Source organism: Hyla sarda, chromosome 1, assembly GCF_029499605.1.
Source record: "Hyla sarda isolate aHylSar1 chromosome 1, aHylSar1.hap1, whole genome shotgun sequence".
In the NCBI taxonomy this organism is placed as follows: domain Eukaryota; kingdom Metazoa; phylum Chordata; class Amphibia; order Anura; family Hylidae; genus Hyla; species Hyla sarda.
In genome coordinates this window covers 356,188,505-356,203,436 of record NC_079189.1, presented here as the reverse complement: position 1 = coordinate 356,203,436, position 14,932 = coordinate 356,188,505, and the positions used below count along the sequence as shown (strand labels likewise).

Genomic DNA, 14,932 nt, shown 5'->3' with positions numbered 1-14,932 from the left:
ATATATTGGCTGAATGACACAGCCTGGAGGTGGAGAAAGCAAAAGGAGCTCATATAGTGTCTGAATGGTAAAGCCTGGAGTTGGCAAAAGCATAAGGAGACAAAATGGTGACTGAATGAAACAGCCTGGAGGTGGCGGCAGCAGCAACATCAGGAGTCCTGAAAGTGACCCGGTGACAGAGTGGTGCGGTGGGTTGCAATACCAGTACCCAGTGATGATGGTAGCTGGAATGTTCGTAACTGGGAAGCAGTGCCTTAAATCTGTTTGGCATTATCCATATTTGTGAAGTGTTGGTGTAGCACCATGGTCGATCTACTCTGATGCATCTGGCATTGATGGGTGGAAATCCTGGCTGATCCATGTCCAATTCATCTTCACAAAGGTCAGTCTCTCCACATTTTTCATGGACAGATGAGTTCTCCTTGGGGGTGACTATGGCCCTAGCCGCACTAAACACCCACTCTGATGCCACACTACTTGCCGGGCAGGACAGCTTTTCCAGGGCAAACTCTGAAAAGTTTGGCTGCCCAGAAGTCCAGCGGATCTTCAAGGTGTGTTGGCATGGGCATGTCAAGGTATGCCACCACCTGCTGGTTCAGGTCCTGCTCCATGTCCACCTGCTGCTGATGAGTTGCTTCACTATGCAGGTGAAGAAAGCTACTCTTCAGTGATTGTAGACTCAGGCTGCTGCTGCTGGAGCTGGTACTGCTCCTGCCACCCCACCCCTCCCCAGCAGCAGTGGAAGGTTAGCACAGAGTAAGACCTGAGTAAGACCTGCTAGTGGATGGACAATGGTGCCGATAGGTATCAGCCAGCTGACTACGTAGGATCTCTCTGTAGTAGATCAGTTTGTCCTCCCTCTCAGTGGGTGTAAAAAAAAAAAAAAAGGCACCCATTTTGTGCCGGTAGTGAGGGTCCAATATGGTGGAGACCCAGAAGTCATCCCACTGCCGAATGGTGACAATTCGTCTGTCACTACGCAAGCAAGTGAGCATGCATCGTGCCATTTGTGGAAGTAACTCGGAGGGACTCCCTGCCTCCATCTCCACTGCATACTGCCACGGTGTGTCTGGGTCCTCTGTCTCGCCTTCCTCATAACCCTCTAGCTCTTCTAGTTGACCATGCTCCTCCTCTCCTGTGAGATGACTAGAAACACTGCCCATCTCATCAAACCTAAACTGTGCTCCACTGTGCCCCCCATCATCCTCCTCCTCCTCCTCCTCCTCTAGTTCAGCCCCCACAGGGATCATGTGGCCGTGAGATGTAGGCACAATGTCTCCATTACCCTGACCAGCCATTGTTTCCAACACTTGTTGTAGGATAGTAGTGGAATGATGTGGAATGATAGAAAAGTAGTGGAATGATGTTGTTCACCCCGTAATTCTGGTGATTACGTATAATGTGGCTTCCTCAAAGGGCCTGAGCAAACGGCAGGTGTCACGTATGAGCTGCCACTGGTTCACATTGAAGTTGCACACGAGATTACCCCTTTCTGCTTGGATCATCAAGAAATCGGTGATGGCTTTTCTCTGTTCGTACAGTTGGTCCAACATATGCAGGGTGGAATTCTGACGTGTAGCATTATCACAAATCAGACTATGTTGGGGAATCTGACGCTGCAGCTCAAGGAAGGTGTGGTTTGCAGTGTACGAGTTGCTGAAGTGCATGCAAAGTTTCCTTCCCATTCTTAGGATGTCTTGCAAATGGGGGGAACACTTAAGGAACTGCTTGACCACCAGATTTAACACGTGTGCCATGCAGCGCGCATGGGTCACCCTTCCTTGTCGCAGTGCTGCCAAGATGTTCTTCCCGTTGTCGGTCACCATGGTTACCGTTTCCCATTTTCATGGAGTAAGCCATACTCAGATTTCTTTACGAATAACTTTTAGCAGTTCTTCCCCTGTGTGACTTTTTTCGCCAAGGCAAACCATGTGAAGAACAGCAGGACACCGCCATGCCCTGCACACATGGTATGCTAAAGGGCCACTGAGACTTGTCCGGGCAGTGGAGGCTGAGGACACAGTGGAGGATGAGGAGGCAGAGTTGCACACTCTTAGGACCAACGGGCTGAGAGCGTGGAGGAGGAAGCGGCGTGACCTGTCCAAGTTGGGGTTGTGGCTGTGCAGGAACCACATTCACCCAGTGAGCCGTAAAGAACATGTATTGTCCCTGACCGTAGTTACAGCTCCAGATGTCGGCACTGCCATGCACTTTGGTACACACCGACAGGCTCAAAAACTGGCCCACCTTATCTTCCACAAAATTGTGCAGGGCTGGTACTGCCTTCTTCGCAAAGATATGACGGCTTGGCACTCCCCACCTCATCTCGGCACAAGCCATCAGTTCTCTGAAAGGGGCAGAGTCCACCACTTAAAAAGGGAGGGACTGCAGCACCAGCAACTTAGACAGGAGCACATTCAGCTTCTGTGCCGTTGAATGAGTGAGCGCATACTGTTGTCCTTGGACAGGGCTTCGAGGATGGATTGTCGGCGGAATGGCTGACTAAAAGTGGGAGAAGCAGGAGCATCTGGAGCAACAGAAGGAGGGTATGACACACAGCTCCCTTCGGCTGAGGTGGTGGAGCCTTGGCTGGCTGAAAGAGGGGGCGGCGTGCCACTTGGTGATGCAGCAGGCTGGACCACCACATCGGAGCCATGGTTCTCCCATGCCGCTTTATGGCGGCGAAGCATGTGTTGATGCAGGGCCGTGGTGCCAACATTGGGACCCTGGCCACAATTCACCTTCTGCCGACATATCTTGCATGTGGCCCTCCTCCAGATGCTTGATGAAACACTGCCACACCACCGAGTAGCTGATTTTTCCACCAACAGTCCGCACTAATTAATTGCTACTGCCGCCATCTCCAGGAACCCCTGTTCCACTACCTCCCGGGAAGGTAGGCTGCCGCGAAGCAGGTGGTCTCTTCTGAGCACGTTTGGCTCCAGAATTTCCACTTCTACTACGCTGACTGCCAACCATGCTACCGCCTTGCAGGCTCAGCTGCTGCCTCAAGGGCAACCTGCAACTCTCTTCTCCTGATGATGATAAAGCCCCTTCTGCACCCGGCTCCCAATTGCTATCGGCTTCATCATCATCTAGTTGTGTCTGCACGTCACTGATGTCCTCCTCAGGTTCCTCAACAGTGTCTGCTTCAGGACCCTGAACCCTGGCAACACCGCCTCTCACGTCACTCTCCTCATCACTGCTTGCCTTCCTAGCGGAGGATGCGGCGCATGTCTCCTTCACTTCTTGGCTGGGCAGTAGCTGCTGACTGTCCTCTTAGATTGTCCTCAGTGAATAGTGGAGCTGAACCCACAGCATAAGATACTTCTGTAAGAGAGGGAACAGCATAGGCCAGAGGCAATGGGAGGACAGGGACTGCTCCCGGGCCATGCCAACTGAGGGTTGTCTGAGGAACCCACCGACTGTTGACTGGGGGTGTCGGATGTCACTTGTGATGAAGTGGATGACCGTGTTAGCCAATTGACGACTGCAGATGGGTTGCTGGTTGAGACACAATCGCTAGCTGATAACGGGAGCTCAGGCCTCTCGCTGCGACTCCTGCTGCCACTCGCCCCTAGTCTGCTGCTACCTCTGCCTGAAGGCTTTAGGCCTCTGTTACTCCTCTGTACACATCCTGACACTTCTCTGCTGGACTTAGTGCGTATATGAGGGGAGTACAATACGCTTCACTACTCTTAAAACAGTATTTGTCTAGAACAGCAGCAGGTTATTGGCTGTCCTTTCACAATATGTAGGCCCTTGACAGATTAACAGGAACAAAATAGTACACAACTTAGTTGTAGGTATGTGGTATGCTCTGATAAGGGCAGAAAAATGCTCTACAGCACACTTAAAAAAGTATCTGAGTACAACACCAGCTGATGAGTACTTTTGGCTGGACTTTCACAGTATGTAGGCCCTTGACAGATTAACAGGTACAAAATGGTACACTACTTAGATGTATGTATGCGGTATGCCCTGATGAGGGCAGAAAAATGTGCTACAATACACCTAAAAACTCAGTATTTTTTTAAAAAACAACAGCCGGTGAGTACTTTTGCTTGGACTTTCACAGTAGGTAAGCCCTTGACAGATTAACAGGTACAAAATAGTACACTACTTAGATGTAGGTATGTGGTATGCACGTATGAGGGCAAAAAAATGTGCTACAGTACACTTAGAAAACGTATTTTCATAAAACAGCCAGTGATTAGTTTTCGCTGGCCTTTCACTATACGTAGGCTTGTTACAGATTAACAAGTACAAAAAAGTGCACTACTTAGATGTAGGTATGTGGTATGCAAGTATGAGGGCAAAAAAATGCGCTACAGTACACTTGGAAAATGTATTTTCGTAAAACACCAGCCGGTGATTACTTTTGCCTGGACTTTCCCAGTATCTAGAATGGTTACAGATTTACAGATACAAAATAGTAGACTGCTTTGATGTAGGTATGTGGTATGCACGTATGAGGGAAGAAAAATGCTCTACAGTCCACTGAAAAAAATGTATATTTGCACAGCAGCCGGAAGTTAGTGCAACACCACAAAAAAAAAAGCGTATTAAACCCAAAATTGCACTCTGTCACAGAATATTAACAGAATATTAAGAACGGTGTGAACTGCTGGTAATTACAGTCTACAGACTAGTATAAGCAGCAGATAATTTCTTGTGGAAAAAATACACAGAATTGCGCTGAAAAATCATTCCTGCCTCCTGTGATAAGGTTCATGAAGTTAAGGCAGCTTGTTGATATGTATGAGGCAACGAAAAGCTATCTGCCCCCCTCTGATAAAATGCTGAATAAAGTGACTGGGAGGTTAATGGCTGGCATAAAAATCCTTTTCCGTGAGAACAACTAATGCACTTTGCTCTCTGTCTACAATGCTGATGTGACTAGCAGTTGGAAGTGGAACGCTGCGGTATGATCAATTCAGCGTGTCTGTGTAACACACAGATGCGCAGTCCGTCCTATCCCTCTGCAGTGTATGGCATGAAATGAGCATCCGCAAAATAGCTGCCAATTATATAGGGCTGAGACATCATAGGGGTGAATGAATGCTGATAGGCTGCATCCTGCATGTGATTGAGGGTCATCCCGCCTACATCCCTTCTCGCCTTGCCTTCCCAGCATCCCCTGCCCCATGTACTGACATGTTTATCCACCACTTTAGGTGTCCTGGAGCCTGGAATGCTTTTAAATGGAGTTTAATGAAGCGAGTCGCGTGATAGAAGATATTCGCATTCGTTGCGTATCGAATATATCCTGAAATTCGTAATAAATTCGGGTCCGTCTGCTTCGATTCGCACATCTCTAGTCGTAATTGTATGAACCTAAAGGACAAAGAATGTGTAATTTTTTCCTAAGAAAGTGCACTGCATAGAAACTGAAGACACCCCCCCCCCAAATTTACACAATGTGTTTTGTTTGTTGTTTTTCTTTTTTTTTTTTTACATTTTGTGACCACACAGGGTTTTTTTTTTATGTCACTATAGATTTAGTGGCAAAATGAATGTTTGGGTAAAATGAATGATGTCATTGTACAATTAGTGGCACACGAAACAAGCCCTCATTTGAGTCTGTATTTGAAAATTTAAGGTGAGGAGGAAAAAACTAAAGTGCAAAAATGAAAAATGAAAAATCCCTGTGTCCTTTAAGGGATTACTTCTGTAGAAAACAAATGTTTTCAAAACAGCTGGTGCCAGAAAGTTAAACAGATATGTAAATTACTTCTATTTAAAAAAATCTTAATCCTTCCAGTACTTATCAGCTGCTGTATACTGCAAAGGAAGTTGTGTAGTTCTTTTCAGTCTGACCACAGTGATCTCTACTGACACCTTTGTCCGTGTCAGGAACTATCCAGAATAGAAGCATATCCCCATAAGAAACCTCATCTTCTTGGAACAGTTCCTGACACGAACAGAGGTGTCAGCAGAGAGCACTGTGGTCAGACTGGAAAGAACTTCACAAATTCCTCTGGAGCATGCAGCAGCTATTAAGTTCTGGAAGGGTTAAGATTTTAAAATAAGATGTCATTTACAAATCTGTTTAACTTTCTGGCACCAGTTGATTTGAAAACATTTGTTTTCCACCGGAGTACTCCTTTAACCTGTTAAGGATGTAGGGCGTATGGGCCTTTCCTGTATGCCCTCGTGACCAGCATTTAAAGCACGCTCACAATCTGAGCTTGCTTCAAAGCCGGAGGGTCCTGACTGCTATCATCAGCTAGGACCCAGTGTTAATGCCGGGCATTACTATTTGCATTAATCCTTTAGACGCCACTATCAAAGTTGAATACGGTGGCTAAAATGAAAGTAAAACTATCCCAGCAGCTCAACAAAGCTGATCGAGACCATCTTTGGGGGCCCCAGCTGATCTCTAGAACAGTGCCCTGGCTTTCAGGGAGCACATGCTGTAGACAGTACACACTCTATTCTGAAGAACGGGGGGGGGGGGAGGATTCTCATCGGTCAGGCCTCCCTTCTCTCCTTCAGTGGATGTGCCTATGCTTACGCTCTCCTTCAGTGGATAGGCCTTATTTTCAAGATTGTTACAGGGTTTCAACAGCCAACCCCAAACCAATTGTTTTTCTGCCACCTCTTTAAATTGTCACTGTCATTTTAACAAGCTCTTCACAAATCAATAATAAAAACTAATATATAAAACTTTAATATACCTTATTAGAGAAAACATTTATTTCTCCACTTTTCATGCTTCTTTCCTGCTTTTGCCCCCTCTACTAAACTCATCATGCACTCTAAAACAGCACAAGTCTGTCTTGAGACTGATCAGCTTACTGATGTTTTAGGTTAGTAGAAGTCAATGAGTAGGGAGGAAGAAGGAAGAGAAAGTGTCTGGAAAGAGACATAACACTTACTAGTCACTGCAGTGCTGTGTTCAAAGTTTAATGCCCTCAATGTTGTTGCTGCTAGTGAGGGTGTACTACAAAGATGTAGGGGAGCAGGATTTCCTCTTTTTGTGTGCAGTGTATTATAGATGCTAGAAGTCTCCACTCACTAGCTCAGAGACAACTGAAAATTACCGTATATACTCGAGTATAAGCAGAGACCCCTAATTTCAACCCAAAATCCCAGGAAAAATTATTGACTCGAGTATAAGCCTAGGGTGGGAAATACATCATCCCCCCCCCTGTCATCATCCAGACCCGTCATTAACATCCTCATAATCATCACCGCCTGTCATCATCCAGACCCTCATCATCATCACCTGTCATCATCCCCTTGTCATCATCCCACACCCCCCCTTCATCATCCTCTTGTCATCATCCCCACCCCCCCTTCATCATCCCCTTGTAATCATCCCACACACCCCCCCTTCATCATCCCCTTGTCATCATCCCCACCCCCCTTCATCATCCCACACCCCCCCTTCATCATCCTCTTGTCATCATCCGCCCTCAGTGATCTTCAACCTGCGGACCTCCAGAGGTTTCAAAACTACAACTCCCAGCAAGCCCTGGCAGCCATCGGCTGTCCGGGCTTGCTGGGAGTTGTAGTTTTGAAACCTCCGGAGGTCCGCAGGTTGAAGACCACTGCGGCCTTCTACATCATCCAGCCCCCTCTCACCCCCTTTAGTTCTGTACAGTACTCACCTCCGCTCGGCGCTGGTCCGGTACTGCAGGGCTGTCCGGTGAGTAGGTCGTCCGGTGGGATAGTGGTTCCGGGCTGCTATCTTCACCGGGGGCGCCTCTTCTCCGCGCTTCGGGCCCAGAATAGAGGCGTTGCCTTGACGATGACGCAGAAGTACGTTGGCAATGAACGTACCTCTGCGTCGTTGTCAAGGCAACGTGACTATTCTGGGGCCGGGCCCGAAGCGCTTAGAAGAGGCCTCACCGGTGAAGATAGCAGCCCGGAACCACTATCCCACCGGACGACCTCCTCTCCGGACAGTCCTGCAGCACGGACCAGCGCCGAGCGGAGGCGAGTACTGTACAGAACTAAAGGGGGTGAGAGGGGGCTGGATGATGTCGAAGGCCGCAGTGGTCTTCAACCTGCGGACCTCCGGAGGTTTCAAAACTACAACTCCCAGCCAGCCCGGACAGCCGATGGCTGCCCGGGCTTGCTGGGAGTTGTAGTTTTGAAACATCTGGAGGTCCGCAGGTTGAAGACCACTGCGGGTGGAGAGTTCACTCGAGTATAAGCCGAGGGGGGTGTTTTCAGCACGAAAAATCGTGCTGAAAAACTCTGCTTATACTCGAGTATATACGGTAGAAATCATGTCGGCGAAGATGAAATCCATCAGAAATGGTGCTGCTCCTCATGTACACATGCAATAACGACAGGTTCAATTTAATGTTGTTAGTGAAATGTAATTGTATGTAAATATTTTATTTCAATATTAAAATGAAGCTACTCATGGTAAAGTTTTTCTATAGTGTTTGTTCTTTTTAAATTAAATTGTACCTGTTAAAGAGAGCAGGGAGAGAAGCACTCAGCTGAATGCTCTCTCCCAGCTTCCTGTCTATGGGACTGAAATGTTCTGCTTAGTTGAGAGAGAACCTGTGTAGCCAACACTTCTCCTAGCGCTCTACTGATCAGTTGGGATCAGAACACTCAGAAATGGAGGTCTGTTTGAATCTGTTGGAGATTTTGTTAATCAGTGTAATGATGAAGCTTTGTTCATGTCCTGTATCTCTTCTATTACCCAACCATGTTTAAAGGGGTACTCCGGAGGGAAAAAAAAATATTTTAAATCAACTGGTGCCAGAAAGTTAAACAGATTTGTAAATTAGAAAAATGCAATGTAGCCCGGACCTTTTAGGTGAGTATAAAATGGATATACAAGGATCGTGCTTCAATAATAATTATCATTTATTTATAAAAATAAAATTTCATCACTTCTCACAGGGCCCTTGTGAGAAGAGCATACATAATAAAAAGGCAACCTAACAAGGTATTAGACAATAGTATTAAAATTCTACACTTGGCATAGAGTATAGAGTAATAGAATAAAATAGCAAAATAAGAGCTGTACCATACAAATATATTAGAAATTTGCTCTTCTAGATGTTTTAGGGTAAATATGTCCCTTTTTTGGATACAGTGACAAACAGTCTGTATTGATAGCAATTGTTACCGGTCTGTCGATTGTAGCTCAGGCGGTGGATGTTGCTCCCGCAATAGTTAAGTGTCCGTAGTGTATACAGTCCACTGTGTGGTGCCTCCAATTATAAGCCTGGTCCAGTAGGGTCTGAGCGTGGTGGCAGTCGCTGTCGGATAAGGCGCTGGCAGGCGCCAAAGATCGTGATGGTGTCCGGGGACTGCTGGCGCTAGCGTGCGCTAAAGTTGATATTCCTCACCGCTTCATTAGTTGGAAAGCAGGACCATGTACTGGAAGGCTGGAGGTTCACCTCGTGGTGCCGGCGTCTGACGTCAGAGCCGGGATGGTTACAGCAGGATAGTTGCACCGGGATAATTGCGCCGGGATGGATCTGAACTGCTGGACCGGGTGAACAGCAAAGCGTGAGCACAAATGGTGGTACAGTTCATAGAATGTGACTGGCCATAGAATTTGGGCACAGTTTTGATACTGCTATGCCAGTAGATAAAGACTAGACGCGTTTCAGGGTTGTATGGTATAACCCTTTCCTCAGTCATATGACTACTGAGGAAAGGGTTATACCATACAACCCTGAAACGCGTCTAGTCTTTATCTACTGGCATAGCAGTATCAAAACTGTGCCCAAATTCTATGGCCAGTCACATTCTATGAACTGTACCACCATTTGTGCTCACGCTTTGCTGTTCACCCGGTCCAGCAGTTCAGATCCATCCCGGCGCAATTATCCCGGTGCAACTATCCTGCTGTAACCATCCCGGCTCTGACGTCAGACGCCGGCACCACGAGGTGAACCTCCAGCCTTCCAGTACATGGTCCTGCTTTCCAACTAATGAAGCGGTGAGGAATATCAACTTTAGCGCACGCTAGCGCCAGCAGTCCCCGGACACCATCACGATCTTTGGCGCCTGCCAGCGCCTTATCCGACAGCGACTGCCACCACGCTCAGACCCTACTGGACCAGGCTTATAATTGGAGGCACCACACAGTGGACTGTATACACTACGGACACTTAACTATTGCGGGAGCAACATCCACCGCCTGAGCTACAATCGACAGACCGGTAACAATTGCTATCAATACAGACTGTTTGTCACTGTATCCAAAAAAGGGACATATTTACCCTAAAACATCTAGAAGAGCAAATTTCTAATATATTTGTATGGTACAGCTCTTATTTTGCTATTTTATTCTATTACTCTATACTCTATGCCAAGTGTAGAATTTTAATACTATTGTCTAATACCTTGTTAGGTTGCCTTTTTATTATGTATGCTCTTCTCACAAGGGCCCTGTGAGAAGTGATGAAATTTTATTTTTATAAATAAATGATAATTATTATTGAAGCACGATCCTTGTATATCCATTTTATACTCACCTAGAAGGTCCGGGCTACATTGCATTTTTCTGGTTTCCCTTTTCTTAGCAATTAAGGTATAGTTGCTTGCCCTGTTTGACCTCGGTGCGTAATAGTTGTGAGCTGCACACATCCACATAGTTTTTTTTCTTTTTTAGATTTGTAAATTACTTCTATTAAAAAAATCTTTACCCTTCCAGTACTTATTAGCAGCTGTATGCTAAAAAATAGAAATTCAAAGAGAAAAGGATTTCCTCTGTGTCTTTTCCACAGTGCTCTCTGCTGACACCTGATTCCCGCATCACTGTCCAGAGCAGGAGAAGATCCCCATAGCAAACCTATGCTGCTCTGGACAGTTCCTGACACGGACAGAGGTGTCAGCAGAGAGCACTGTGGACAAGACCAAAAAGAAAAGAATTTCCTCTGTAGCATACAGCTGCTAATAAGTACTGAAAGGATTAAGATTTTTAAATAGAAGTAACTTACAAATCTGGGAAAATATATGTATATACCAGTCCTCAAGAACACTAGGGATGTGTAGAATAAAGAGAAAAGAAAATAGTGAATCTAATAAGGATTTATTAATATATGTATATAAGTAAGTAAATGCAAATAAATCACCAATCACTCTGCAGGGCCCTTGCAGGAATTAATTGGTAATAATCAATATATAAATAAAAATGCAAATGAAAATGCAGATAAAAATAATATAGCAGAAATGCACCAATGTCCACTACAGTGGTTAGCAATGTGTCTCTTTTGGTTAGTAGTCAGTCTTGGTCACAGTTAAGTCCAAGGATATCCAATTAAAAGAGTCACAGTTCAGTAATCAACCCCTATGATACTGTAGCCAAATATAGCAATAGTGGCGATAATAGCAACAGTTGTAGCAATTATGGCAGTAGTTTGTGGAGTATCGGTGCACAGCACCACTCACCCTTCTTCTCGGCTGTTAGCGATCCCGGCAAGCAATGATGTTCACAGGTAGCGATCTCGGCAGACCGCGATGTCCTGTAGGTGATAAGAGCTGTTTGTATTGCCGGTCTGGATCGTAGCCTAGGTGAGTGGTTCTCCAGTAGGCTGTAAGTATCCTGGGCTGGCACGGGGAGGCGTCCAGCCTAGGGAGAACGTGTCCAGGAACTCTGCCGTCCGGGGCTGTGAATGGAGATCTGTGAGCAGCTGCGTTTCTGAATGATGCGCTAGCTGCGCGCGTGTTGCAGTGGTCCCAGTTCTGTGAGCATCCAGCAGTTGCTAGCCAAAATGTGTGGATATAGTCTCTTTAGAAGTCGTATAAGGTGCTTTTGCAAGTCAGATGCGTTTCAAGGCCTGCGGGCCTTTTCTTCAGTGACAGTAAGGTCACTTACCTTAGTGATTGGTGATTTATTTGCATTTACTTACTTATAAATATACATATATTAATAAATCCTTATTAGATCCACTATTTTCTTTTCTCTTTATTCTACACATCCCTAGTGTTCTTGGGGACTGGTATATACATATATTTTCCCATTTTTTGACTAGGCCTGATTGGGTGAAGGCATCACCTTTAACCTCAAACACTCTCCTTATCTTTATCTTTAAGTGAGCTACACATCCTATTATCCATAACTTACAAATCTGTTTAACTTTCTGGAACCAGTTCATTAAAAAAAAAAAAAAAAAAGTTTTCCATTGGAGTACCCCTTTAATGTATCTTGATGTTCTATATCGATTAGTTTTGGAAGACTGGTGACCCTAGAAAGCTGTCCCCTGTTAGCCTGGGCAAAAAGTTCTGGATAAATCCTTTTCATCACAGGATTGCTAACCGATACATTTTTGATCTTTTGACATAAAACTTAAAATTTCTGTCCAGATGGTAAGCAACTCCAGTGAGTTTATACTGAATGTTCCACTTGGTCTCTGTTCTTTGCTTCTAAGAACCTGGGCTTCACATTTGGTTGGCATGCATAGATAGCATCACGAGACAACATAAATCCCATTTTTAACACCACCATCACTAACACACTCAAGATCACTTTGCTTATATTTCTGGGGTGGTTCTCTTCTATTTAAAAGGATTTTTAAAGACATTTTTGATGGCCCTGTAATGCATAGGCTCTGGAGTACCTCTATACTTTTTTTTTTTTTTTCAATTAGCGCAGCGGGTTCAGTTGTTGAACTTTCGTATTGAGGAATTGATAGCCCTGGATAGAATTGATAAGACTTCTACTTCTTTTACCCTGAAGCCCCATAGCTCTCTGGGCACTATAGTGTGTTTTCCTTAAAATACTATTCTCCCTTTCTCCCCTCCCTACACCCACATTTGTGCTTGCCTCTTGTCCTCCCTTTTACATATATTTCCTAGCTACTTCCCTTCCCTCTTTACTCCTTTCTTTTCAATTGTATAATGTCTGATGTGGCCTCTTTTTTATTGGTGGTCTTTTATTTTAAGATGCATCAGTTTCGACATGTTTTTACAACTGGTACAATTAATAGATATTTTTGTCATGCATTCCATATGTTAAATACACAGCACAGTGCTAGTCTTCTGGAAATGCCTAAAAAACGTCTATTGAAACACAAACTTTCTGTTTGGGTTACAGAATTTCAAGACTATTCCGGTGAAACAACTGAAGAGACTGAACTTTGGGCAAAGCCTCTCCTTCACCTCTGGCAGACCAAGGTGCACAGTTTTGCAGCTGAAAAGGAGTATAATGAATCAGTCTCTAAACTGAAGCCATATTGTGCCATCTGCAGTGTTTTTTTACCTTACTATAAGGTAAGTTCCCGTCTTGCATAAAAATTTTAGTAAACACTAGAATTCTAGTATAAGATATTCTTAGTAAAAGCATGCAAAGAAAATTTCACTACCACTCCAGAGTCCGACTTCAAAAGAGTTGCAGTGACATCACACATGTTGTTTAGGTGGTGGTGCTGTCAGTTACTGACCCTAGTGTTGACATACAGTCATACAGAAAGAGACTGCTATTGCCAGTAATTGGCTGCAAGGTCACTTAAAGAGAATATGACAGCTAGTTCACCCGCACTAAACCGGTATATTGCGTTACAGGAGTACTTTGAGGACATCATATACATTGTTTAAAGAGAATCTGACAGCCAGTTCACTTGCACTAAACCCAGTATACTGGATTATACTGCACACAATATTCCAAGTGAGGTCCCACCAGTGCTCTGTACAGGGACATGAGCACTTCCCTCTTTCTGCTGCTAATATCTCTTTATAAACCCAAGCATTTGACTAGCATTTCCCACTGCTCTATGACATTGTCTGCCTACCGTTACATCTTTTGAAATAATGACCCCTAAATCCATTTCCTCAGGTACTGAGTTTAGAACTGTATTACTGATTCTATATTCTGCATTTGGGTTTTTATTTCCCAGGTGCATTATCTGGCACTTATTCACAATAAATATCAGTTACCATTCCTCTAGTTTACCTAAATAATTTGGCATATCCCTTCAGGAATACCAAACCGGTTAAATATCTTTGTGTCATCAGCTTACTAGAAAATTGTGACTAGAGTTAAAAGTAATGCTGCTACCAGTGGTACAGTTGAAATTATTGCCACTGCAAGGGCACTTGGTGCAAGAGCACCTTTTGCCCTGTGGTTAATCTGACCCAGTGTCTAGTGCTTTATACCCCCTAATGCTGAACAGTTAGGGTGTCAGTTAGCTTCATTAACTCCTTAACAACCACTGACTCATATTTACGTCTGTGGTCGGCTCCCGTTAATGTGAAGCAAACAGTTATGTGGGTCCCGGTTGCTATTCACAGCCAGGACCCGCGGCTAATACCGGACATCACCGATTGGTCTAATGTCCGGTATTAACCCTTTAGATGCCACAATCAGTCTTCATCACGTTGCTGCGCACGCCGTCCCGTCATCCAACAGGCGTGACGTGATGACGGCGATGGAGAACGACGATCCAGGGCAGCGGTGACGGTCTGGAGCGGCGGGGACACCCCGGGGACGTGATGACAGCGATGATCCAGGGCAGCGGTGACGGTCCGGAGCGGCGGGGATACGGGAGTATAACATTCTATATTTCTATTGCGCGTATCCCTCAACATATGATAGATTCAAGTAACGATGGTTCATTTGGAACGAATTACCATTGTATGTTGAGGGATCACTGTATTAAGATCATGTACCCCTTAATGTCTACTTCTGCAGCTATTGCCCTGGACCATGCACTTAGAAATCTATGCTAGCTCTGAATAAGTGGAGTTTCTGTGATGGGTCGCGCCAGTTATTGGAAATAACTATATTACATCTGCTGGGCTGAAGGCCACGCCTAATTTACCCTAAATACCATATACTTTCTTCAAAGTGGACTGGACCACATAAGCCTGGCAGAAAGTCATACATTTTTGTGCAAATCACCTTTTGCTCAAAAATTTTACTCTTTAATGGCAAACACTGGCATAAATTGTGAGACAACTGCCCGCTTTAGAAGTCAGTGCAGTATAGAGAGAGTGCATTGTAGTGTAG

At 45.0% G+C, this 14,932-nt stretch overlaps 1 protein-coding gene across 3 annotated transcripts in view; it reads left to right on the top strand.

The window, feature by feature from the left end:
- KDM4C (lysine demethylase 4C) overlaps positions 1–14,932 on the top strand; it is a 459,478-nt gene that overhangs the window by 275,608 nt on the left and 168,938 nt on the right. For all 3 annotated transcript variants that reach the window (XM_056521848.1, XM_056521837.1, XM_056521858.1), the window contains one exon: positions 13,022–13,197. In XM_056521848.1, coding sequence (XP_056377823.1) covers positions 13,022–13,197 — 176 coding nt within the window. The remainder of the gene's footprint in view (positions 1–13,021; positions 13,198–14,932) is intronic.